This window comes from Dermacentor albipictus, chromosome 1 (assembly GCF_038994185.2).
Source record: "Dermacentor albipictus isolate Rhodes 1998 colony chromosome 1, USDA_Dalb.pri_finalv2, whole genome shotgun sequence".
NCBI lineage: Eukaryota > Metazoa > Arthropoda > Arachnida > Ixodida > Ixodidae > Dermacentor > Dermacentor albipictus.
The window spans coordinates 517,961,855-517,988,821 of record NC_091821.1 but is presented as its reverse complement, the minus strand read 5'-3'; the positions used below and the strand labels follow the sequence as shown (position 1 = coordinate 517,988,821).

General features: G+C 47.4%; 1 protein-coding gene across 7 annotated transcripts in view; it reads right to left on the bottom strand.

The window, feature by feature from the left end:
* gwl (serine/threonine-protein kinase greatwall) overlaps nt 1-26,967 on the bottom strand; it is a 472,763-nt gene that overhangs the window by 42,810 nt on the left and 402,986 nt on the right. For 2 of the 7 annotated variants that reach the window (XM_065444903.1, XM_065444898.1), the window contains one exon: nt 16,015-16,260. The exons of the other annotated variants lie outside the window; for them this stretch is intronic. In XM_065444903.1, coding sequence (XP_065300975.1) covers nt 16,115-16,260 — 146 coding nt within the window. In that variant the 3' untranslated portion in view covers nt 16,015-16,114. Of the gene's footprint in view, nt 1-16,014; nt 16,261-26,967 lie in introns of those variants that run through there. 7 annotated transcript variants of the gene reach the window in all.

The following is a 26,967-nucleotide window of genomic DNA, read 5'->3' as shown; positions in this document are numbered from 1 at the left end:
ATCTGATCAAGAAGCGCCAATGTATGAAAGCCTCTAACCCTACAGCTAGAATAGAACTGGCAGAACTTTCGAAGTTAATCAACAAGCGTGAGACAGCTGACATACGGAAGTATAATATGGATAGAATTGAACATGCTCTCAGGAACGGAGGAAGCCTACAAGCAGTGAAGAAGAAACTAGGAATTGGCAAGAATCAAATGTATGCATTAAGAGACAAAGCCAGCTATATCATCACTAATATGGATGAAATAGTTCAAGTGGATGAGGAGTTCTATAGAGATTTATACAGTACCAGTGCCACCCACGACGATAATGGAGGAGAGAATAGTCTATAGGAATTCAAAATCCCACAGGTAACGCCGGAAGAAGTAAAGAAAGCCTTGGGAGCTATGCAAAGGGAAAAGGCAGCTGGGGAGGATCAGGTAACAGCAGATTTGTTGAAGGATGGTGGGCAGATTGTTCTAGAGAAACTGGCCACCCTGTATACGCAATGCCTCATGACCTCGAGCGTACTGGAATTTTGGAAGAATGCTAACATTATCCTAATCCTTAAGAAAGCGGACGCCAAAGACTTGAGAAATAATAGACCGATCAGCTTACAAACTATTCACTAAGTTAATTACAAATAGAATCAGGAACACCTTAGACTTCTGTCAAGCAAAGGACCAGGCAGGATTCCGTAAAGGCTACTCTACAATAGACCACATTCATACTATGAATCAGGTGATAGAGAAATGTGCGGAATATAACCAACCCTTATATATAGCTTTCATTGATTACGAGAAAGCGTTTGATTCTGTCGAAACCTCAGCAGTCATGCAGGAATTACTGAAGCAGGGTGTAGACGAGCCCTATGTAAAAATACTGAAAGATATCTACAGCGGCTCCACAGCCACCGTAGTCCTCCATAAAGAAAGCAACGAAATCCCAATAAAGAAAGGTGTGAGGTAGGGAGATACGATCTCTCCAATGCTATTCACAGCGTGTTTACAGGAGGTATTCAGAGACCTGGATTGGAACGAATTGGGGATAAGAGTTAATGGAGAATACCGTAGTAATCTGCAATTCGCTGATGATATAGCCTTGCTTAGTAACTCAGGCGACCAGTTGCAATGCATGCTCACTGACCTGGACAGGCAAAGTAGAAGGGTGGGTTAAAAATTAATCTGTAGGAAACTAAAGTAATGTTTAACAGTATCGGAAGAAAACAGCAGTTTACGATAGGTAGCGAGGCACTGGAAGTGGTAAGAGAATACATCTACTTAGGGCAGGTAGTGACCGCTGATCCGGATCATGAGACTGAAATAATCAGAAAAATAAGAATGGGCTGGGGTGCGTTTGGCAGGCATTCTCAGATCATGAACAACAGGTTGCCATTATCCCTCAAGAGAAAAATCTATAACAGCTGTGTCTTACCAGTACTCACGTATGAGGCAGAAACCTGGAGGCTTACGAAAAGGGTTCTACTTAAATTGAGGATGACGCAATGAGCTATGGAAAGAAGAATGATAGGTGTTGTGGTGTGAACCTCTCCTCTTGTCCTTTGTGTTTTTTTACTTTTTTTTTCTTCAAGTAGGTATAACGTTAAGGGATAAGAAAAGAGCAGATTGAGTGAGGGAACAAACACGAGTTAATGACATTTTAGTTGAAATCAAGAAAAAGAAATGGGCATGGCAGGCACGTACCCAGGGGGGGGCCCGGGGGGGCCCGGGCCCCCCCCGAAATCAAATGGCATAAACCCCCCCCCCCCCTTCCCCACCCACGCCACCACTCATCACACATTCCTAAAGCGCCGCCAGATCAATGTTGAGACTTCGCAGCTGTTCATCGGTCAGCATTATGCTGCCTTTTTCACTCCTTTTAGATGGCGGTAGTTATCGGCATCTCTTGCCATGTGAAGGACAGTTTTCTCGTAGATTCCGCACCCGCGCGATTAACTCGAGATGCGTTCAACTGTCACCATACTTTAGTGGTGCAGGTGGGGTACACTCAACCCCTCTCACACTCTGTCACCATCTATTCAACCGTCACGCGCATAGCTGTTGCTTTTGTTAGTTCAACCTTCTTTGTTTAGGCTGATCCTGGGACCAGGAGAGGGATGCGGTTGTTACTCAGCTGGTCTGTACTCTCATGGAACGAGTTGCGGCCGGAGAAAACGCCAATGAGTTTAACTTTTCCCTTTGCTTCATTCTTTCCTTGAGTTACGGCTCGCCGCGACGCTGGCAGACGCCCGGAACCATATACACGTGATATGGGTTAGATAAGGTGGGAAATAAAATGATGTTAAAGAGTGTCCATCATGGAACCCTGCAATAACCCTTAAACCCATAAGCAAGATGACTGTCGCCCGTTACCTCGTCTGTTTTTTCCCTAACTGTATAGCACTTTTCGTGCAAAATTGGCAACTGGAAACAAAAATCGCAAGGAGTTGAGAAATTAGGCGATCTACTAAGGGAGGAAGCCAAGGCAACAACCAAACTGCAAGCAAAAGCGAATAATAAAAAAGTTAACCGTTGTTTATGAGAATATTTATGGATCAACATCTTTTTATTTAAAAAGGAAGTAGAGAAAACGCCACCGGAAGGGGAGAACAATTACTTGTTTTGAATGACGCTTATACAGTTATCGGTCGAACCACCTCACGTAGCCACTTCTCTGTTGTGCTTATGTGGGTGTTTTTCTAACCTTTCGCGGTGAGCGCAGTACATCTAGAATCGCAGAGTCCTGCGCTCTACGTGGTTGTATGGGACTGGCGGCCGCACAGCGTTACGCAATTCGCGGAACTGTCAAAACTGATCAACAAGGCGAAAATAACTGATACTCGAAACTATAACATGAGAAAGACTGAAGAAGCCGTAAAAAATGAACGCAGCCTGAAATCTGTAAAAAAGAAACCTGGCATAGGACAAACCATGATGTATGCACTAAAAGATAAGAAGCATAATATCATCAGCAATCTCGAAGATATAGTAAAAGCAGCGGAAAAATTCTAAGCTGACCTGTGTACAGTACCCAGAGGAGTCACGATAGTTCACTTAGAAACATTAATGAACAGGATACAGAAACTCTACTATAACTAGGGATGCGGTCAGAAGGGCCCTGCAAGACATGAAACGATGAAGAGCGGGAGGATAAGGTGGAATAACAGTCGATTTGATCAAAGATGGAGGAGACATAATGCTTGGAAAACTGGCGGCTCTTTATACGAAGTGTCTATCGCCTGAAAGGGTCCCAGGAAACTAAAAGAATGCAGACATTATACTAATCCACAAAAAAAGGAGACGTTAAAGAATTGAACAATTGTGGGACCATTAGCTTGCTCCCAGCATTATATAAAATATTTACAAAAATAATCTCCAATAGAATAAGGTTAACACTAGATTTTGTCAACCAAGGGAACAGGCTGGCTTCAGGAAGAGATACTTTACAATGGATCACATCCATGTCATCAATCAGGTTATCGCGCAATCTACAGAGTACAATAAGCCTCTCTATGTGGCTTATATAGATTACGAAAAGGCATTTGATTCAGTTAGAGATACCAGCAATCGTAGAGGCACTACGTAATCAAGGAGTACAGAACGGTTACGTAAAAAGCTTGGAAAATATTGCTAGATGCGTGAGGTATTTGTTTGTTTGAACGAGGCGCGTAGGCGCCATCACTCCAGAAAAGAGGAGGAAGAACGAACTGGGCTCGCGCTGTGAATCTAACCGGTCAGTGCTGCAACCGTTGTTGTAAATATAATCTGTAAATAGTTTCTCATCTTACTGACTCGTCTTTCGCGTTAGAATATCTACAGAGGTTCTACAGCTACCTTAATTCTACACAAGAAAAGCAGGGAGATACCTATAGAGGAAGGGGTCAGACAGGGAGACACAATTTCTCCAAAGCCATTTTCTGCGTGCTTAGAAGAATTCAAGCTATTAAACTGGGAAGGCTCAGGAGTAAAGATCGACGGCAAATATCTCAGCAACCTTCGATTTGCCGATGACATTGTTCTATTTAACAACAACGCAGACGAGTTACAACAAATGATTGGAGACCTTAGCAGAGAGAGTGTAAGAGTGGGGTTGAATATTATTATGCAGAAGATGAAGATAATGATAAATAGCCGGACAAAAGAACAAGAGATCAGGATGGCCAGTCGGCCACTAGAGACTGAAGGAGTACGTTCACCTAGGTCAATTAATCAGAGGGAACCCTGATCATGAGAGGGAAATTCACAGAAGAATAAAAATAGGTTGGATCGCATACGGCAGACATTGCCAGCTCCTGACTAGAAGCTTATCATTATTATTGAAAAGTAAGGTGTGCAATCAGTGCATTTTGCCAGTGAAATATGTCCAGTGCCAATGCATTTGCCAGTGCATTTCCCAGTGCATTATGCCAGTGCATATGGCCAGAGACCTGAGAGCAAGTTAAGGACCACGGAAAGAGCGATCGAACTAAGATTGCTAGGCATAACATTAAGAGAAAAAGATGGTGGTTTGAATCAGAGAGCGAACGGGTATAGACGATATTCGAATTGACATCAAGAGGAAAAAATGTAGCAGGACAGGTCATGTAATGCGCCGGTTAGGTAACCGTTGGACCATTGGGATTACAGAATGGGTACCAAGAGAAGGGAAACGCAATCGAGGACGACAGAACACTAGGTGGAGCGATGAAATTAGGAAATTCGCGGGCGCTAGTTGGAATCGGTTGGCGCAGGACAGGGGTAATTGGAGATCGCAAGGAGAGGCCTTCGTCCTGCAGTGGACATAAAACAGGCTAATGATGATGATGATGATGATGATAGAGGTGGTGGGCCCCCCCCGAAAAAAAATCCTGGGTACGTGCCTGGGGCATGGGCAGGACATGTAATGAGGAGGGAAGATAACCGATGATCCTAAGGGTTACGGACTGGATTCCAAGGGAAGGGAAGCGTAGCAGGGGGCGGCAGAAAGTTAGGTGGGCGGATGAGATTAAGAAGTTTGCAGGAACGATATGGCCACAATAGTACATGACCAGGGTAGTTGGAGAACTATGGGAGAGGCCCTTGCCCTGCGGTGGGCGTAACCAGGCTGATGATGATGATCACCAGTTATCAACTCACGCCTTAGTTCCATTTTCAAGAAGCGCTAGAAGCTCTACTATACGACCTCCGGAGTTTCGACGCGACTGATTGCCCAATCAGTGGCGGTCCATGCTCCGCTCTTCGGGATTTCGTTCGAGAAGCGCTACTGTGCAACTTCCGGCATTTTGATGCTACTGTTGCCGAGCCAGCGTAGGGAGATCAACCTTGCTTCATTCATCAGCGATGGCCACATCGTGGTCCTGCGGTCAATCGACTGTCTCTGGGACCACTGACTCCAGATACTGTTTTGTATGTGTTGCAGTGCTTTGTTCAACACTTGGCTTTTTTATGTGTGGTTGGTTATTCCTCTTTATCATTGCTCTGATTGCGAAAAGTAATTCGAGAGTGTGGCATATATATATATATATTCATGATTATGAGAGACTCAGAAAACATGGCAGACAGGAGCGTGCGAACAGCACTTCAGTGATTGCTGGCTTAAAGAGGATAAGTACAAGGAGTGGCTCATGGCGATATCCAAGGACCCCGTCAAGGCTTTTTGCAAATTTTGCAAATGTTCTACTGAGGTGAAGAAAGCGAGCACCGATAAACATGCCACGTCTGCAAAGCACTTGGAATGTGGGCCATGCAAAGGACTTCAGCAGCCGACTGAAACTGCGGTCATGTGATGCCAAGTCCTGTGCAGTCAAGCAGAAGCCACTCTTGTTGATGCTGAGCATTGTGCAATGAACACCATCAACCACTTGGGAGAAGCTTGCAAGCGAATTTTTTCAAGATAACCAGGTCGCATTCAAGGTCAAGATTCACCACACAAAGTGTACTACTAATAGGTCAAGCACATCCTTGGACCACATTTTTGAAAAATCGTTGCGTTTGTTGCCATTCGAATAGACAATCCAAGCATCATGACGGGCGTGAATAGTGGCATCTACACTAGACTAAGAAACGAAATTCATTTTGTTATGGTGCAATGCGTCTGCCATTCTCTTCAGCTTGCAGTTTCACATGCATTGGTGACCTTGCCGCAAAACATGGTGAGAGAGACATACCGGTGGCTTGCTCACTCCTAAACAGGGAAACTGCAATACCATAGCTTATACCGCGAAATAAAAGGCGCAGAGACTCCACTTACTATTCTCCTAGCCTGTCACACGTTGGTTATCAATACTCACAGCAGGAAATAGGATACTTGCCCAATGAACTAAACTGAAGGAAGTTTTTGGAAAAGAACGGAGAGACAAAATGAGCTACGCGGAAATGATGCTTTATATACAGTGAGACCAAAAACAAATGCTACATACTGTTGCTGGACAAAATTTTAGTGGAAGCTCAGTGTGTCAACAAATCCTATCAAGCGGAAAAACAAAACCCAGCGTTTGAAGATCTGATGATCCTTGCGAAGTAAACAGCCGCAAAAGTATTTTTGGTAGCTTCCCGATATGACATGTTAACGGTTTATATTGTTGCGTGTGGAAAGACATAGACAGAAGAGGCTGTTTACAGGCTATTTACACTGGACCCAGGCAGCCAGGCGGACACTCGCTCGCGCCAAGCGCACCGACCAACTTCGTCGTCGTTCTCGCGGCGGCTCGTTTCTTGAGCATCGCTTGATCATATCGTAACACTACCCCCCAGCGGCAAAAGCACCGTCACGGTGCTGTTAAATATCCAAGGCGCGTGGAGAGTTGTAGGGCTTGAGTCGGGCGACGTGGACGATGTCACTGGTTGTCACAGCTGAGGACGTAGTGGGCGTGGCTAAAACGATTTTATAGGTGACATCGGTCACTTTGCGGAGCACGCGATATGGGCCTGTGTAACAAGAAAGGAGTTTTTCACATAGGCCAACTTTACGCGAAGGTGACCAAAGCAACACGAGGCTGCCGGGCACAAAATGGATATCACGGTGACGGAGGTCGTAGCGTTGCTTCTGCTTGTCTTGAGACACTTGTAGACGACTGCGCGCAAGTTGGCGAGCGTGGTCAGCATGGGCGATTGCATCACGGGCATAAGCGCTAGTTGAAGCTGTGGCGGACAGAAGCACAGTGTCCAGTGGTAGCGTTGGTTCGCGGCCATACAAGAGGTAAAACGGGGAAAAGCCAGCGTTTCGAGACGGGAAGAGTTATATGCAAAGGTAATGTAAGGTAGGGCCAGGTCCCAGTCACGGTGGTCGTTGGAAACGTATTTGGATAGCATGTCTGTAAGGGTGCGGTTCAAGCGCTCAGTGAGGCCGTTAGTTTGGGGATGGTAGGAGGTGGTAAATTTGTGCCGTATTGAGCAGGCACGCATGATGTCGTCAATGACTTTGGCCAAAGACGTACGGCCACGGTCTGTTAGCAATTGACGCGGAGCACCATGCATCAAAATAATATCATGTAGGAGGAAGCCCGCAACATCAGTTGCGCAACTGGTTGGAAGAGCACGGGTCACGGCGTAGCGGGCCGCGTAGTCCACCGCGACTGCAACCCACTTGTTTCCTGATGTAGAGTCCGGAAATGGGCCGAGAAGGTATAAGCCGACACGATGAAAGGGTTCGGCAGGAATGTCGAGCGGCTGCAGGTAACCAGCGGGGAGCTGGGAAGGCTTCTTGTGTTGTTGGCAAACTTCACAAGCGGCGATGTAACGTCGTACGGAACGGGCAAGACCAGGCCAGAAAAAACGCGACGTACACGGTCATAGGTTCGAGATACGCCGAGATGTCCTGCCGTTGGTGCGTCGTGGAGCTCTTCTATAACGGTGGAGCGGAGGTGTTTAGGTACTACAAGCAGGAACTCAGAGCCGTCTGGATGAAGGTTACGACGGAACAGAGTACCGTCGCGGAGGACGAAGAGGCGTAGTGTGGCGTCGGCCGGAGAGTGTTCAAAACGGTCGATGAGTGCTCTGATGTAGGCGTCATGACGTTGCTCGTCGGCGAAAAGAAGCATCTGCGACACAGAGAATACGCAAGCAGCACTGGTAATATTGGAGGAGTCAGGGTCGTCAACAGGGTAACGCGACAAGCTGTCAGCGTCTTGGTGCAGGCGGCCAGACTTGTACACCACAGAATATGAAAATTCTTGTAGCCTCAAAGCCCATCGACCAAGCCGGCCTGTAGGATCCTTTAACGAAGAGAGCCAGCAGAGAGCATGATGATCAGTGACTACGGAAAAAGGGCGACCGTAAAGGTAAGGACGGAACTTCGCAACCGCCCAGACTACAGCAAGGCATTCTCGTTCCATAATGGAATAGTTGCGCTCCGATGGTGTGAGGAGGCGGCTCGCTTAAGCAATTACGCGATCCTGGCCACGCTGACGCTGGGCTAAGATGGCACCTATGCCATGACCGCTGGCATCTGTACGCAATTCTGTAGGGGCATCAGGGTCGAAGTGGGCGAGAATGGGTGGTGAGGAGAGAAAAGTAACGAGACGAGAGAAGGCGGCGGCTTCTGCAGTACCCCACGAGAATTGTACGCCTTTCTTCAAAAGATTAGTGAGGGGTCTAGCAATTGCCGCAAAATCTTGAATAAAACGACAAAAGTACGAGCAAAGCCCTACAAAACTTCGAACGTCTGCGGCTGTCTTCGGAACCGGAAACTCTCTGACAGCGCGAGTTTTGTCGGGATCAGGCTGTACTCCGGAAGCATCAACGAGATGGCCCAGAAGAGTAATTTGTCGGTGGCCAAAACGACATTTGGACGAGTTAAGTTGCAGCTTCGCCTTTCAAAATACATCAAGTATAGTTGCGAGACGTTCAAGGTGAGTGTCGAACGTTGGCGAGAAGACGATGACGTCGTCGAGGTAGCAGAGGCATGTGGACCATTTGAAACCTTGGAGCAAGGAGTCCATCATACGCTCGAAGGTGGCAGGGGCGTTGCATAATCCAAACGGCATTACTTTAAATTGGTATAGGCCGTCAGGTGTGATGAACGCGGTTTTTTCTCGGTCCATATCGTCAACAGCAATCTGCCAGTTTCCCGAACGAAGATCAATGGACGAGAAATAGCTGGAACCGTGCAGGCAGTCAAGGGCGTCGTCTATACGTGGGAGCGGGTAGACGTCCTTTTTTGTAATGCTGTTCAGGTGACGGTAGTCTACACAGAAGCGCCACGTGCCGTCCTTCTTCTTAACCAACACCACAGGTGACGCCCAGGGACTCGAAGAAGGCTCAATGATGTTTTTATCGAGCGTTTTGTTGACTTCGTTTTGAATTACTCGGCGTTCTGACGCAGAAACTCGATACGGTCGTCGGTGAATGGGCGTAGCATCGCCAGTAAGAATACGATGCTTGACGGCGGGCGTCTGGCCTAAAGGGCGATCGTCGATGTCAAAAATATCTCGGTAGGACGATAATATTGGCAAAGCTCTTCAGCCTGTGCCGAGGACAGGTCCGTTGCAATCATTTTCTTTATATTGGGATTGGCACCCGAGGCTGGTGCGAGAGGCCTGCTAAGCTCGCGAGACTCATCGGCCGATAACGCTGCCACGTATTGGTCGCCGAGACAATCAACGGTGGCAAGGCAAATACCTTGCGGTAGAATCTGCTTTGCCAATCCAAAGTTACAGACAGGCATTCGAGTGCGGTTCCCAATAATATTAAGTATACTGTGAGGCACTGTAACGTCATACCTTATTGGAATGTCGGGCAGAGGAGTGACGAGGTACTCGCCATCAGGAACTTGTGGGAAAGACAACAGTTCGATGTAGGCTATGGACTTGGGCTGCAGGCGAAGAAAACCGATGGGACGTAAGCAGCAGTGGGGTGCGTCAGAAGGTTCTGCGAGCATCGGCAACTCAAGGCGAAGGGTACCGAAAGAGCAGTCAATAAGAGCAGAATGTGCGGAGAGAAAATCGAGGCCGAGAATGAGGTCGTGGGGGCAATGAGCAATTATGGTGAAGAGGACAGGAGTGTGGCGGCCGGCGATGCTGACGCGTGCCGTACACATGCCGATGATAGGCACAGTACCGCCATCCGCAACGCGTACGACGCGGGCCGACGCTGGGGTGAGGAGCTTTTTGAGTCGTCGTCGGAAGGCAGCACTCATAATTGAAAGATGTGCTCCTGTATCTATGAGTGCCGTGACAGGATAGCCGTCAACGTGAACGTCAAGAAGGTTTTGATTCGTGGGTAACGTGACCAGAGGATTTGAGGGCAGGGTCGATAATGTAGCTTCACCTCCAGAAGCTGCAGTGCCTAGTTTTCCGGCTGGATCCGGGAGGCGATAGGCAGCGAACAGAAGCGACGGGGTTGGGGCGAACGAGACTGATGGCGTCGAGGTGAGGGCGAGCGGCTGTACCGAAGGTTCAGAGCAGTAGCATCAGCGGCAGTGGATTCATGGCGGCTGGTATAGGGAACGAAAGGTCCAAAAGTGCGGGAATAAGCGGCGGTGTATGTCCGAGGAGTTGGTGGCCATCGGTTGCGGCAGTGACGAGCGACGTGGCCGATGCGACAGCAGTGGAAGCAGATCGGCCAGTCATCAGGGGTACGCCAATCGGTCGGGTTGCTGCGAGATGTGGCGGAAAAGGACTGCCAAGGACGAGGAGGGCCGCTAGAGAACTGGGAAACGCTGGGTTGAGAGGTGGAACACACAGAGTTCAGACCCATGTTCTGAAATTCCTGTCGGACGACGGCCTGGATCATTGCCATTGTGGTTGCTGGCGGATCGGGAGGCGTCGTGGAGAAAGCTGGCAAACAGGTGGCCTCGAGTTCACGGCGAACAATACTGGTGACGTCGTCACAGGTGGTGGTCTGACGTAGTCGACCCTCACATGTCGACGTAGCAGCAGTGTCAAGTAGCCGTGTGATGTGGTGTGTAAAAAGGCGGCTCTTAGCTTGCTCAAGGCGACGGCATTCTTTGATGATGGCGTTGATAGTCGAGACGTTGCCGAAAACAAGCAAATTGAAAGCGTTGTCGGCGATGCCTTCTAGAATATGTGACACTTTATCGGCTTCGGACATACCATTGTCAGCTTTGCGGCATAGAGCTAAGACGTCGAGGATGTAGGAAACGTACGGCTCCGTAGATGACTGTACACGAGACGCAAGAGCCTTTCTCGCGGCAGCCTTGCACCCAATGGGGTCGCCGAACAGTTCCCGTAGCTTCTCCTTGAAATTGTCCCAACTGGTTATCTCGTCGTCATGCGTTTGGTGCCACACGCGTGGGGTGCCGCCAAGATAAAAGATGACATTGGCGAGCATAATCGTTGGGTCCCACCTGTTATTAGCACTGGCGTGTTCATAGAGTTTGATCCAGTCGTCAACATCCTGGCCCTCCAGTCCAGAGAACACACCTGGGTCGCGATGTGGGGCGACCGTGACGATTGGAGCAGTGGGACATGCCGAAGCCGTTGTAGAGGTGGGCGCGTCACCGGGAGGCATGGTGACAAGCTCGGTGTGCCGACCACTTCTGAGTTCCGTGGTGAGGACGGGGATCGCTGCCCTCCACCATAATGTTACGTGTGGTAAGACACAGACAGAAGAGTCTATTTACAGGCTATTTACACTGGAGCCAGGCAGCCAGGCTGACACTCGCTCGCGCCAAGCGCACCGACCAACTTCGTCATCGTTCTCGCGGCGGCTCGTTTCTTGAGCATCGCTCGATCATATCATAACAATATCAAAGGGCATCTCGACCCAAATCCGTACTTCGGTCACCAGTTTGAAAGAGCCCTCTTGAGACTCATGCTTGCCATGCGATGATGAAAAGGAGCTGTGCCTTCCCTCTCGATGTTTCATTGTGGAACTTTTCAACCAGCTTTCACAAAAACATCCAGTGCTTGCAAAAGGGTTCTTTTTTCTCTGTAGAGCATGCATTGAAAGCTATACAGGAGCCAATTACAGAATTGGTGTCACAATTGCTCTCCTAGAAGCCATGTTCGCTTGCGAAACACATTGGAGGAATTTGCGGCATGTAAAATGGTGCTCTATGAATGCAACCAATGGTTTCTGGGCAGCAGTCATTTCCTATAGGGATGCGTAAGGTGAAAAGCCTTTTGCCGAGCTGGCCATGCTCGCCATGAGAGCGCTGACATTGCCTTTTTCAAACGCTGGAGTAGAAAGATGCTTTTGTGATATGAGGATTGTGAAGAGCAAGCCTTGTAGTAGGTTGGACATTGACAGACTAAATGTGCTACGAAGTATGTGTGATGGGCTCTGGAGGCTAAAATAAATAAATATGAATATAGCGTCGGTGCAGCGGTGGCGTAGAGGTAGAACACCCGCCTCGCGTGCAAGAGGTCCGTGGTTCGAATCCCGGTGCCGGCAATTTTCCACCGGACTAAAAAAAAAAATCCGCGTGTTGATAAAATTGCACAAACAGGCCTGGAGTGTGGCCTGATCCCTGTGACCAGAACCGGTAACACACTCCCTCACCAGAGCAGGATTGGCCACCCTGGTGTAGTACTTGGCCACAACCTCCTATATGAACACAACAATCAAACCCCGGCGCTCAGTCCCCAGCAGCTGCGAAGCAACTGACCATGGCGGCGGTCAGACCTGCGACGCAGCAGAGGGTGCTAAGAATCACTGGCTCCGGACAGGCCGCCAGTGGAATATGAACCTGGCAATGTATAACGCTAGAACGTTATCCAGTGAGGCGAGTCTAGCAGTGCTATTGGAGGAATTAGAGGGCAGTAAATGGGATATAATAGGGCTCAGTGAAGTTAGGAGGCCAAAAGAAGCATATACAGTGCTAAAAAGCGGGCACGTCCTGTGCTACCAGGGCTTAGCGGAGAGAAGAGAACTAGGTGTCGGATTCCGTATTAATAAGAATATAGCTGGTAACATACAGGAACTCTATAGCATTAACGAGAGGGTGGCAGGTCTTGTTGTGAAACTTAATAAGAGGTACAAAATGAAGATTGTACAGGTCTACGCCCCTACATCCAGTCATGATGACCAGGAAGTCGAAAGCTTCTATGAAGACGTGGAATCGGCGATGGGTAGAGTGAAAACTAAATACACTATACTAATTGGCGACTTTAATGCCAAGGTAGGCAAGAAGCAGGCTGGAGACAAGGCAGTGGGGGAATATGGCATAGGCACTAGGAATAGCAGGGGAGAGTTATTAGTAGAGTTTGCGGAACAGAATAATATGAGGATAAGGAATACCTTCTTCCGCAAGCGGGATAGCCGAAAGTGGACGTGAAGGAGCCCGAACGGCCAGACTAGAAATACTCTGCGCTAACCCTGGCATCATACAAGATGTGGACGTGCTTGGCAAGGTGTGCTGCAGTGACCACAGGATGGTAAGAACTGGAATCAGCCTAGACCTGAGGAGGGAACGGAAGAACCTGGTACATAAGAAGCCGATTAATGAGTTAGCCGTAAGAGGTAAAACAGAGGAATTCCAGATCAAGCTACAGAACAGGTATTCGGCTTTAACTCAGGAAGAGGACCTTAGTGTTGAAGCAATAAATGACAATCTTGTGGGCATCATTAAGGAGTGTGCAATGGAAGTCGGTGGTAACTCCGTTAGGCAGGATACCAGCAAACTATCGCAGGAGATGAAAGATCTGATCAAGAAACGCCAATGTATGAAAGCATCTAACCCTACAGCTAGAATAGAACTGGCAGAACTTTCGAAGTTAATCAACAAGCGTAAGACAGCTGACATAAGGAAGTATAATATGGATAGAATTGAACATGCTCTCAGGAACGGAGGAAGCCTAAAAACAGTGAAGAAGTAACTAGGAATTGGCAAGAATCAGATGTATGCGTTAAGAGACAAAGCCGGCAATATCATTACTAATATGGATGAGATAGTTCAAGTGGCTGAGGAGTTCTGTAGAGATTTATACAGTACCAGTGGCACCCACGACGATAATGGAAGAGAAAATAGTCTACAGGAATTCGAAATCCCCAAGGTAACGCCGGAAGAAGTAAAGAAAGCCTTGGGAGATATGCAAAGGGGGAAGGCAGCTGGGGAAGATCAGGTATTAGCAGATTTGTTGAAGGATGGTGGACAGATTGTTCTAGAGAAACTGGCCACCCTGTATACGCAATGCCTCATGACCTCGAGCGTACCGGAATCTTGGAAGAACGCTAACATAATCCTAATCCATAAGAAAGGGGACGCCAAAGACTTGAAAAATTATAGACCGATCAGCTTACTGTCCGTTGCATACAAACTATTTACTAAGGTAATCGCAAATAGAATCAGGAGCACCTTAGACTTTTGTCAAGCAAAGGACCAGGCAGGATTCCGTAAAGGCTACTCAACAATAGATCATATTCACACTATCAATCAGGTGATAGAGAAATGTGCGGAATATAACCAACCCTTATATATAGCTTTCATTGACTACGAGAAAGCGTTTGATTCTGTCGAAACCTAAGCAGTCATGGAGGCATTACGGAATCAGGGTGCAGACGAGCCGTATGTAAAAATACTGGAAGATATCTACAGCGGCTCCACAGCCACCGTAGTCCTCCATAAAGAAAGCAACAAAATCCCAATAAAGAAAGGCGGCAGGCAGGGAGATATGATCTCTCCAATGCTATTCACAGCATGTTTACAGGAGGTATTCAGAGACCTGGATTGGGAAGAATTGGGGATAAAAGTTAATGGAGAATGCCTTAGTAGCTTGCGATTCGCTGATGATATTGCCTTGCTTAGTAACTCAGGCCGGGGTTGTTGGAGAAATATGGGAGAGGCCTTTGCCCTGCAGTGGGCGTAACCAGGCTGATGATGATGATGATGAGTAACTCAGGGGACCAATTGCAATGCATGCTCACTGACATGGAGGGGCAAATCAGAAGAGTGGGTCTAAAAATTAATCTGCTGAAAACTAAAGTAATGCTTAACAGTCTCGGAAGAGAACAGCAATTTACAATAGGCAGCGAGGCACTGGAAGTCGTAAGGGAATACATCTACTTAGGGCAGGTAGTGACGGCGGATCCGGATCATGAGACGGAAATAATCAGAAGAATAAGAATGGGCTGGGGTGCATTTGACAGGCATTCTCAGATCATGAACAGCAGGTTGCCATTATCCCTCAAGAGAAAAGTATATAATAGCTGTGTCTTACCAGTACTCACCTACGGGGCAGAAACCTGGAGGCTTACGAAAAGGGTTCTACTCAAATTGAGGACGATGCAACGAGCTATGGAAAGAATAATGATAGGTGTAACGTTAGGGGATAAGAAAAGAGCAGATTGGGTGAGGGAACAAACGCGAGTTAATGACATCTTAGTTGAAATCAAGAAAAAGAAATAGACATGGGCAGGACATGTAATGAGGAGGGAAGATAACCGATGGTCATTAAGGGTTACAGACTGGATCCCAAGGGAAGGGAAGCGTGGCAGGGGGCGGCAGAAAGTTAGGTGGGCGGATGAGATTAAGAAGTTTGCAGGCACGGCATGGCCACAATTAGTACATGACCGGGGTTGTTGGAGAAGTGTGGGAGAGGCCTTTGCCCTGCAGTGGGCGTAACCAGGCTTATGATGAAGAGCTTGCTAAGTGACACGGCAGCAAAAGTTGGTATGATAGCATCATATTCAATGGTACAGGAGGATGCTCTGCAAGCTGCAGATATTATCCAAGAATTGTGTGTACCGCAGGACTGATGCCTTTATGTACTGCCATAGCTTTATGTATGCTTCTACTGCTCATGAGGCTGTATAATTAGGAATTTAGAGGCCGAGCCCTTCCTATGTTTGTTTAAAATGATAATAGTGCATATTGTAAGTTTCATGTTTATTGTGCTGTATATATTGTGCTCATCTGGTATAATTGTATTGCTCTTCTCAAGTTGGCAAACATATTTTTATCACTCGGTCTTGCCATATGCTAGGGGTTACTGTTGTGTAATATAGTGCCTTTTTTGTTCACCAATGTGGTACATTTAAAAGTATGCTAAAATGCTATTCTCGATTGTTTCGTTCATTGCAAATGTGCAATTTCATCGAGATAGTGTCACAGTCTGTAATTTTGGAAGAAGAGGACATGAATGGTAGCCTTGGAGACGACAAAGAAGATTTTTGGCTATTGCTTCTCTACGAATGTTGGCTTTGCCATTAAAAGCCATTTGTAAATAGACGTTTGCTTCTTCCTTCCCGTGACATTATTGGTGGACGTGCATGGCAGTCACTTGAGAAAGAGGGAGCTTCGCAGTGGCCGCCATGTCATCCGAAGGAGAGTCTTCAACTGTGGCCCCGTCGACGCCACCAATGGTCATCCTGTCCAAGCCTTGCAACCCTGGGACGTTTTCTGGGATTGACAATGTGGGCATTGATGACTGGTTGCAGAATTATGAATAGGTCAGCACACACAGCAGGTTGGATAACACACTTATGCTGGCTAACATCATATCCTACCTAAAGAAAACAGCATAGGTCTGGTTATAGACACGTGAAAAAGAGATTACAAGTTGGGACTAGTGCCAACAGAAGCTTCGAGATTTGTTTGGCAAGGTCGTTGGGACCCGTGCACAGACACCCACTGAATCTTAAGTGGCCTACATTCAGGACGACCTAGCTCTTTGCTGTAAGGTGGAGAATATTATGGCAGAGGCAGACAAAGTCAGCCAGGTTTTAAAAGGCACCACGGATGACACGTTTAACCTTCTTGTTTACAAGAACATGACAACGGTCAATGAGATCATTAATGAATGTCGCCACTTTGAAGGTGCGAAGAGCTGCTGCATAGTGCATCAGCTGACGCCTCTGCGGAACACTAGCTTCGTCGACGTGCGAAGACATTTGTCTACTGTGTAAGCCCACCGCCTCTGAGAACGTTGTACGTGTTGTCCGGTGAGAAATTGAAGCAGCGTCTCCTGCCACACCAGTGAGGCAGTGCTTTGACGATTCCCGGCCGCTCGTTTCTCTCATTCAATTGGTGATTCGCCAAGAACTTGCCAATGTGGGTCTGCTGTCCATCTGCTCCACCAACCTTTCTGACTTTGCTTCATCTGCAGCCTCTGCACCTGTTCACTGGAGCGAGCATGGTGCCTACCCGAGCTATCCCAATACAGCCAAATGGCACACACGTGATGACAGATCCATCTGCTTTTACTGTGGACATGTGGGCCGCATCTCTTGCCACTGCCGAAGTTTTGGACCAGCCCACTCTGGACCTAGCTTTCCTGCCTACTGCCGCTCCCCACTGAATATTCACCTGCCTGCACTCTCCATTGAGTTTGAAGATGCACCTGACAACGTTCAAGCCATCATCACACATTCATCACTCTTGTTCACCCCAGCTGCAGCACTCCCCATCCCCAGCTTACTGTCAGCGCTCTCCGATATGAAACTAACTGGGGCAGCTCCTGGGGGTGACGCTGCTCTGGCATCCCGGCCTGAAATTCCTCTGCTGACCCTGCCTACTGATCGAAACCTTCTGGACGTGGACATGGATGGTTTGCCCATTACAGCACTCATAGACACTGGAGTGCAAATTTCCATCACAAGTGCAAAGCTTTGAATGCAGTTGAAGAAAGTACTTATTCCTGCTCCAACTCGACTGTTCTAGGTCGCTGATGGTGGAACTCCAGTTGTGCTTGGAATGTGTACTGCACGTGTCAGTGTCGCCGATCGCTACATGTCCATTTTGTTTAGTGTGCTTAAATGCTGCCCTCACGATGTGATCCTTGGACTTGACTTTTTGACCTCCCATTCTGCTAACATTGACTGTTCAGCTGGTGTTGTCCAACTTGACCTACCCCTTCCTATTGACCTTCCTGCTCAAGCTGCCATTGCAGCTTTGTTCTGTGTATTTTATTCGTCTCCTCTCTCTAGCAGCAACCTCCATCATTGTTTTAGCCTATCCACCTGTACCTGATGGAGACTACCATAAAATTCCAACCAAGCATTCCCTTAAAGTGAAAAATTATCCAAGTAAGTTTGCAGGGGGCCCTTGCTTGATCACGAACTGAAATTCAAGGGTTGTTGGCCCCAGATCCGGCGGCCAGCGAGCTAGGCCTATTCCGTGTCCCAGAGATTGAAAGCTCACATGGCTCAACCGCTCGTTCGCTTTCGTCGACGTCTATAAAATCAAATGTATTGCAATTTAAATGCGACATAATTGTGTACACGTTGTGCTGAACAATATAGGTGCTTTATTACAAGCCACATGTAGTCATATCACAAGCTGGCCAGTGAGCTAGGCCTATAGCGTGTCCCAACGATCGCAAGCTCACATGGCTCAATGGCTTGTTCGCTTTCGGTGACGTCAATAAAATCAAATGTATTGCAATATAAATGCGACATAATTTTGTACACGTTGTGGTGACGAATTTTGGGGGCGAGCTCCACCACTGGAAAAGCTGGTGCTACCGCCGGCGTGACGTGGCATGAGGGATCACGTGGACACAACGACCGTGTCGGCTGCTTTGGAAGTGCCGAAGCAAATTGAAAACAAATGTTTAAAGTCCCACCTGCGCTGTGGTTCTGATGAAGTGGTGAGGTTTTTCTGCCTTAGGTTGCCTTGACAACCTTTGGAAGTACTATAGTAGGTAGTGGCTGCTTTTGGAGGCGTGCAGCATGGTAGGCTACTGCACGGTGCCGCGGTGCTGGATGTATGCAATGGAGCTCGGTGTCAGCCTTATTCACACGTAGCCGCACGACAAGAAGCTGCGTGAAGCTTGGGTCGCAAAACTTAGAACCGGCAAAGATACATCGGCTACAACTAGAGTATATAGCAAGCACAAATGCGAGGAAGATTTCTGCTACGGCGTCAGACCTGCGATGTTTGGTGAGTAGTACAACACGCGCACCGAGATGCTCTCCCGCACACACTGCCCGGCTAATGTCATGACGCTTTATTTGGTCCATGAACTTGCTGATGCTAGATTCTGGCAAGTTCACTTGAAAGGAAAGGGAGTGGTAAGAAGCACATTAAAAGGCATGGCACATGGTCATGTATGTGTTATGAATTAATGTACTGGATTACGAAAAAGAAGCAGCGGGAAATCGCACGTTGAGAAGACCGATAAACATACCGCTTGACGCAACTTAAGAAATAATATTGAAACGTTTAAGAATTTAGAATAAAAAAAGAAGATCTCAGTTGTCGCGACAGCACATCACAGTCACTGTAGGCGTCAAAGTCTCCCTAACGAAATTATTTTTGAACAGCTCTGATAGCCTCCGCGCAACAATGGTTGCTTGTGTACTGTCAAATGCCTATAGTCTGCGCCCTGAAGCTCACGGCACAGTGCGAAAACGTGCTCGCAGGGAAAGCAAAACATTGTGTGCGGACATGCATGCAGAAGCCCAGTCAGTCGCTGCGAACTCGTGCCATCGCTGATTTGAGGCTTCATTCTGTTATGTTCCATTTGGTTATACAGACAGCCCGCTATAGGACCATATTTCACAGTTTCCTCTCAGCGTTTGCCGACCACGTGCAGTGGCGTTCACTACATATTTGATAAAAAGGTAGCATTTGTAAACTATTCTGTGCTTCCAGTTTGCCCAAGATTATTGTTTGACAGTAAAAAATTTCTCTCGTTTTGAGAGTACTTACAGAAATCTCCAGGAGTGTTGCCGCGTGGTGTTCTCATTGAGCGCCGTAAGCCAAACCCATGGGAAGCGCGCCGCGTTAACCCTCATAGTATGCAAGGGAGGTGCTTGCAACAGATGGCGACTTCCCAAGTCCTTGCCCCAATAGGTGCTTTATTACAAGCCACATGCAGTCGTGTCGCAAGTGCCACCAGTCTCCGATTCGACAGCCCAGCGAGCTAGGCTTGCTGGCGCCTAGTCTGGTGGCTGTCAATGGAGCCGACACTGCAGTTGTGGCCTTGCCGAAACCGTTCTACGCTGCTCGCATAGTCGTGTTTATAATGCCATCTTTTGTTTAAGACGAGGGAGCTGTGCAAACACGTTCGGTTTCACTTTATTTGCGAAGACATTCCGAGCATCCATGCAGGTGCGCCGGTTTCGGGTGGAGCTACGCGCCACTCGCTCATTTGTACCATGCGTCCTGAATCGTAGTATGCCACAAGTTTGACTTGACTGCGTCGTGCGACTGATCTCATGCAAGATCACACCATGTGTGACACTTCGCAAGTTTGATTAAAATGGTGACTCCTGGCTATGGTGAACTATCGGGCCTTGGCATAAGTGTGGCTAAACAATAAATATTTTTCACTAAATTGTGTATCTTTATGTTTTTAATATGCAATTTTGTAAAAGCTTGACAAAAAACTGTAGCCAGGTGGTTCGGTGCAAATGCATGAAGTGATGAGAAAAAGGGAGGGGGTGCTTTCTCCCGCCCTGGCAAGTCACAAAGCTCCGTGACCTTGACTCCTACTCCAACATTTTTGACATGAACAACTGCTTCAATTAGCAAAGGCAAGGTGGAGGAGACCAGGACTCAAGAAAAACACAAATGACAGGACCGGTGCCTGTTCTTGATAATCATAACTTGATAGGGTTGTCTCTAATGTCAAGAAAGCAAAATGCCTCACCTTAGAACTGTTTTTCTCAGCCAAGACCCACAAGCCAGAAATTCCTTTTCGTGCTATAGTGTCAGAGAGGGACAAGGCAGGTCTGTGTCGCTAGTTACCTACACAACTGCTTAGCTTCACTAGTTTTTTCAGACCCCTTTTGCTTGCGTAATTCTCAGGCACTCGTTCAGTATTTGAGAGAGGAAAATCCTGTTGATTGTACAGCTGGATGGTGATTGTACAGTATGGATGTCGAAGACCTGTATTATTCCTTGCCGCATGATGGGTTGCTAAATTCCGTAAATAAGTGCATTAAAGAACAAGTGCAAGAGTCGGCTTTTACTGACAGATGCGGTGTTTCCACAGGAGCTTTTCTAGAAATTCTTTCAATGTACTTGAAGTCGACGCTGATTGGGTGGCGAGATGGCGTTTTTCTTCAGAAATCAGGCATTTGTATTGGCTCAAAGGTTCCCCTTTTCTTAGCTATATTTACCTGAGTAAGGTTGACAGCTGCTTAGAGAAAGCCTTAGGGTGATAGCGTTATCAAGATATTTCGTTACGTTGATGATTACCTGATTTTCTGCAATAGGGAGGAATTTCCTCAGCGACGCGCAATTCAGTTTCTTAACATTTCTTTGGTCTTCGAACAAAATCACCTTTGTTGGCAGTACTCCCCAAGATCTTCGAAGCCGTCGCTAAACTTTCAGTTCAAGCATTCCAAAGTAGTAAAAAACGGAATTGCCATGTCGTGCCTTAAGTCAACTCTCACCAGATCCTGCATGCACAAAATGAGTGCCAGTTTTAATGCACAGATCTGGTGCCTATTAGAAGCAGGTTATCTAAGTGTAGCAGTGGCCACTGTGGCTGAGCGCCTAAAGCAGGAGGTTTCGAGGGGGACGGACGTGATTACAGAAAGAAGTAATAGCAAAAAAAGAGTAGTGGCTATTCGCCTCAGTGCTCCCTTCAGTTGATAGTCGGCGTTCGTGTTGTCCACTTCTCTACTCTTGTGTCCTGTCTGCACGCCTCACCTCTGTTTGCATAATGAATCCTTACCATCTAGCTCAGCTTTCTGTCGTTATAACAGCCTTCCTTTGTACCCATTCAATATTGGCTAAATTAGTGACAGTATGCAGAAATTATACAGTGCCTTAGCATACTCTACAGGTTGGGCACACAAATGTTGTGTAGGTTAAGAGCTTAGCATGTGTGAATGGTTGGCACCTTTATAGGAGAAGCAGTTTATGCAGAGCCGTCGCTGTGATGTTGTTAATATGCTTATCCCATTACAGATCCGAAGTCAAAAGTGACACCAAGATATTTCTGTTGCGTAACTCTTTGCAATGATGTGTTGTTCGTTATGTAAGTAAATTCAGATGGTTCTTTTTTTCCTTGTAATTGCCATACAGAATGTTTTTGATATGTTGATAGACATTAGCCACTGCTCACAGCTCCAGTGAAAGATTTAATATCAAGTGATCATTACAATTGTTAATTTCCCTGTATGCAATCATCTGCGAAAAGTTTAATTTTGCAGTCGATGTCAGCCGTGATGTCATTATAAAAATAACGAATAATAATGGCCCCAGGACAGATCCTTGGGAGACATGTGAGTTAACTGAAGCTGTCCTTGATGACGCACCTTCGAAAACCACGAACTGTGTTGGGTTACTTAGGAAGTTGTTCACCCAATTAATAATTTCTTCATTTCCAATAGTGTTTTGTAGTTTTGAAGAGAGTTTGTCATGGCTCACCCAATCAAAGGCTTTCGATAGATCAAGCAGGATTATGTCTGTTTGGCTACAATTGTTGACACTATGTGCAAGATCATGGACTGCTTCGGCAAGCTGAGTTATGGTAAATAATCCTTTCCCGAAGCCATGTTGATGGGGAGACAGAAGGTTGTTATTTTGTTAAAAAAAAAGTGAAATACTATAAATTATGTGCTTGGGTAACTTGCATGGTGAGTGATATGGGGCAGAAATTACGGTGGGCTGCAGCATCTCCTGCTTTGTGGATTGGTATTATTTTTGCTATTTTTCATTCCAATGGCAGTCTAGCTGTTTCAATAGATTTGCAACAAATCATATTGAGGTATTTACTGCACCATTCTACATAATGGAACAGAAAGTTGTTTGCAATATCACTGTGGCCACATGCTTTCTTGAGATCTAGACTTATAAGAAGGTTAAGAATTCCTGAGTTATTTACTACTAATGGTTCAGTAGGCCTAACGAAAACAGGAATGACTGGAGGAGTGGCACCATCATCGTCAGTAAAAACAGATTGAAAATAATTGTTGAACATATTGGCCCAATTCATATTTTCACTGTCTGTTAGAGAGGACTTTGTTTCCCTGCCAGGCCAAAAATGTTTTTTAAAAAATGGCGAGGATTGTTTTTGATGTAACCTGGAATCATTACAGTAAAGTATTGCTTTTTTTCAAGTTTTGCTTTTCGTTTGAAATCTACAACAGCAGATACCAGGTTAGATGCACCTGCAGGATTACTGCTCTTTGATTGCATGACGCAGCCTCTTCACTTCGTGCTTTGCACGTATTACTTCACGTGTTATACAAGGGTTATGTTCTTGTGGCCTATTATTCTTGAGTGGTACGAAATTCGTCACGTAATATGTAACAGTAGCCGCGAAGCCCAACCATAGGCTGTTAACATCAGTTGTTGGATCAATGGCGAGGTCCAAAAAGATTTCAAATTTGTGAGCTAAGTAGGTAGAATGCTAGCATCATCAGCTTTATGGAAATTTCGTACAGTGGTACTCATGGTCGTGGTGTTAAGCCAAATCCAAGTTGCAGCTGACAGATTGGTATGTGGTGATCAGACATCCCTGGAACATTCTCAGATTGTAGTGTGAAGTGACAGACACACAGACCACAAGAAGACAGGATAAGTGCTTGTCCTGTCTTCTAGTCTGTGTGCGTGTCATTTCGCGCTACAATCCGAGAATATGTTACCGCACCAACTCGCCCAACTTTCCATCCTTTCGCATCCCTGGAATAATACTAATGATCGCTTTATTTAATGTAAACTGATCGCTAATCAATATAAGGTTGAGGTTCTTTTTTCATTTTTTAGACGTGTCGGGTTTAGAATAATTTGGTGTAGAGTGAAATTTAACATTAAATCAATTATTGTCTCTGATGAATGTAACAGGAAATACGTGTTATTGCAATCGATGTCGGAAAGGTCACCCATGATGATCAGACGAGAATTATGGGCTTGGCTCAGAAGATATTCTTGAACGGCTATTATGCATCCATGCCCCGATGAGGGGCTTCTGTAAGCATGCCTGGTGACTATGTTAACGCCATCGCAATTAATCTTACAGAATACCACTTCAGCTCCCATAACATCAGGAAGCAGGACAAAAGGAATAGGTTTGTTTATAAGCAGGGCCACACCCCCACCACGCATAGACTGATTTTTCTGAATTATTGTGTACTCTGGGGGCACGATTTCTTCACTAAAAGTATCAGGCGTAAACCACGTTTCCACTATGTTTGGTTCTTGATCAAGCAGTAGTTCTACAAGGTATCCTGTTTTATTTACTATGCTTCAAGCATTCATTGTTAGTGAAGTCATTTCTTCGATTTAACACTTCGTCAAGCATTTGGCCAATTTACTTTGTCATTGCTTTTTGCAAGGGAAACCTTTCATCCTTGTTATTGTCCCAGACAAAAGCGATATTGTTAATATAAAGCTTGGTGTTGCTAATGCAACTTCTTTTTTGTTTCGATTGGGTTTGGTGCGGTCCCAAAGCATTTTCCATGCCTCAGGAGTCTTACGAGAAAAATCTTCCCCTGTAGCCAGCTTAGTATCCTTGAGCTCCAAGCCATTCTTCAGTATTTTCCCTTCTGCCTAAAAGCCAGTCACGATTCGCCCAGGCTCGTGAACAAGGCGGGGCTCGAGGCATCCTCCGTCAGAGAAATGCTCCGCAGCTTGTGGTGGTGAAACGATGACTGACGACAAGCATCTGTGCTCGTCTGCTTCTGCTTCAGCTGTTTCAGGAGCGCTGTGAATTAGATGTCCGGATGCAAGACGACCAAGGGTATCTTGACCATCTGGCACAGCAGCAGCACACAGGGGGCACGGCCAATGACATCGTGGGGCATGGTCCGGTACTACAGTACCTGGGCAACCTGCACCTGGAAATCCCCAGATTGGCTCTTCTTGAGCTTGTCCTTGATGGTCTGTACCACCCGCTTGGCTGCACCGTCTGAAGTAGGGTGGTATGGTGGAACTGTCATTGGGAGGGTTCCATTCTTTGTCAGCCAGGCCAGGTACTCTCTGCTGGCGAAAGCAGGACCATTGTCGGACACGATGATGTCTGGCAGCCCCTGGGCGGCAAAGACCTGTCGCAGCGCTGCAATGGTCACGCCTGCTGATGGAATGGTGACAGGCAGAACCTCCATCTAGTTTGAAAAGGCATCCACCACCACTACGAAGTAATGGCCCTTAAAGGGCCCCCTAAAATTCACATGCGGGCGGGATCAGGGTCTCTGTTGGAATGGCCATGTGGTGTTCTCCACACGACGTGAGGCCCGTTGATGCTCCTGGTGGACTTGGCAGTGCTGCACCATGTGAGCAGTGTCCTCGTCCAGGCTAGGCCACCAAATGTGGGACTGGGCCACCATCTTGGTCTTTTCCACAACAGGATGACCCAGGTGCAGCAACTACAGGACCCTGGACTGGAGACTTTGTGGCATCCCCACCCTGGAACTCCACAGTAGGCAACTCTGCTGCAGACTCAGCTCGGCTGCCTTGTGGTTATAGGCCTGCTGAACCAACTCCTCCCCTTGGGACAACGCCTTGGTCACCCGGGACAGGACTGAGTCCCGGCTGGTTGCCTGTGACACCGCAGATCTGGAAAGTACACCCGGGTATGTGTGCTCCAGCATGGACACTTCAGCACGCACCTCTGTCCTTTCCCGGACGATAGACCAGCCGGTAGCTGTAGGTTGCCAGCCTTAATCCCAGTGTACCACTCAAGGTGATGCCTGCATGGGAAATGCCTTGTTAGGCTCCAGCAGCCCCAACAGCGGCTTGTGGTCTGTGACAACCTCGAATTTCCAGTCCCACAGGTACGGGTGAAAGTGCTCGACCATGAACATGAGGGCCAAGCCTTCTTTGTCCAGCTGGCTGTAACGTTGCTCTACAGCACGAAGCCATGATAAGCAAATGACACAAGGCGTTCCTGGCCATCCTTGTCCCGGTGCGCCAGGATGGCTCCCGCACCATATTGACACGTGTAGTTGTCTTTATCGGGCGGCAAGTAAATGTGTCACCACGTGACAATATGGTGACACATTTACGGTGAGGACAACAGGCTTGGCCAGATCAAAGTGTACCAGCACTGAACCCTTGGTGATAACTACTTGCTGTGCTGGAAGACCACACCCTCCTCCTTCTTCCAGACCCGCTGCTGACCATCTCAAAGCAGAAAATGCAGCGGCTGTAGATGCATCAACAGTTTCGGCAGGAAACCACTGTAGAAGTTGATGAGCTCGAGGTAGCTCTAATTCTGACGGGCAGCGATTTTCTCGAGGGTAGCGATGGGGTTAATAGTAAACTTGAAATCCCCTCAGATCCCGACACTGCCATCTCGCTTGAAGACTGGAACAATGGAAGCAGCCCATTCAGATATTTTGAGGGGCACCATGATGCCCTCTCGCTGTAACCATTGCAGCTCCTGGGTGACGCCATCCTTCAGGGCAAATGGCAGTGGGTGAGGCTTGAAAAAACAAGGCCGGGTTCCCTCAGGTACATAGATGCCTGAGGGACATAGAATGGGCGAATGTGCCCATTCCTGGCTGGAACAGGGACTTGAAATTGATCAGGAGGCTTGGGACATCTTTCACCACATGCAGGACGGCTTCCTGGTACTCTGGCAGACAAACGCCCAGTGTGTGAATTTAGTTTTGGCTCAGCAAGGTTGGCGATGCCCCCTTGGTTAAGTAAAGAGGAAAGATTGCCTCCCTGTTGCCGAAGTGAACGCTGACCTGGGAGACCTGTCTGGAGTAGCTGGGCAGCGTGATGGCCAAAGCCCCGACGGACACCTCAAGGAAGGTACACTTGAACAGTTTCCCGGCCGTGATCGACACGCTGGCCCATGTCCAGCTCCATCGAAATAGAGTGCCCGCGGGCTTCGATGGTCAGCATGTACAGTGGCAAAGATGACAAAACAAGGCCTGTTTGCCACATGTTGAAGATTGGCGGGTCTTCAGCCACAAGCATGGCCACGGAGGAAATTGAGCCTGCTGCCACAGGTCCTTGCCCATACCCTTGCGACGGCTACCCTGGCCCTGGGCTTGTGTTGAACCTGGGATGGATTGATGCTGCTGCTGTTTGCTGCTTGTCCTCTCTCCTTGGCATACTGTGCCAGGCGCCCTGTTTTCCCGCATATGAAGCATTGTGCTTGGGAGAACTGGCACTGTGAGGGGGAGTGGGCACCACCACAGCGATTGCAGGTGCTGCCCTTTGTCGCTAACTTTTTGACCATGCTTTCGCTGACGGTGA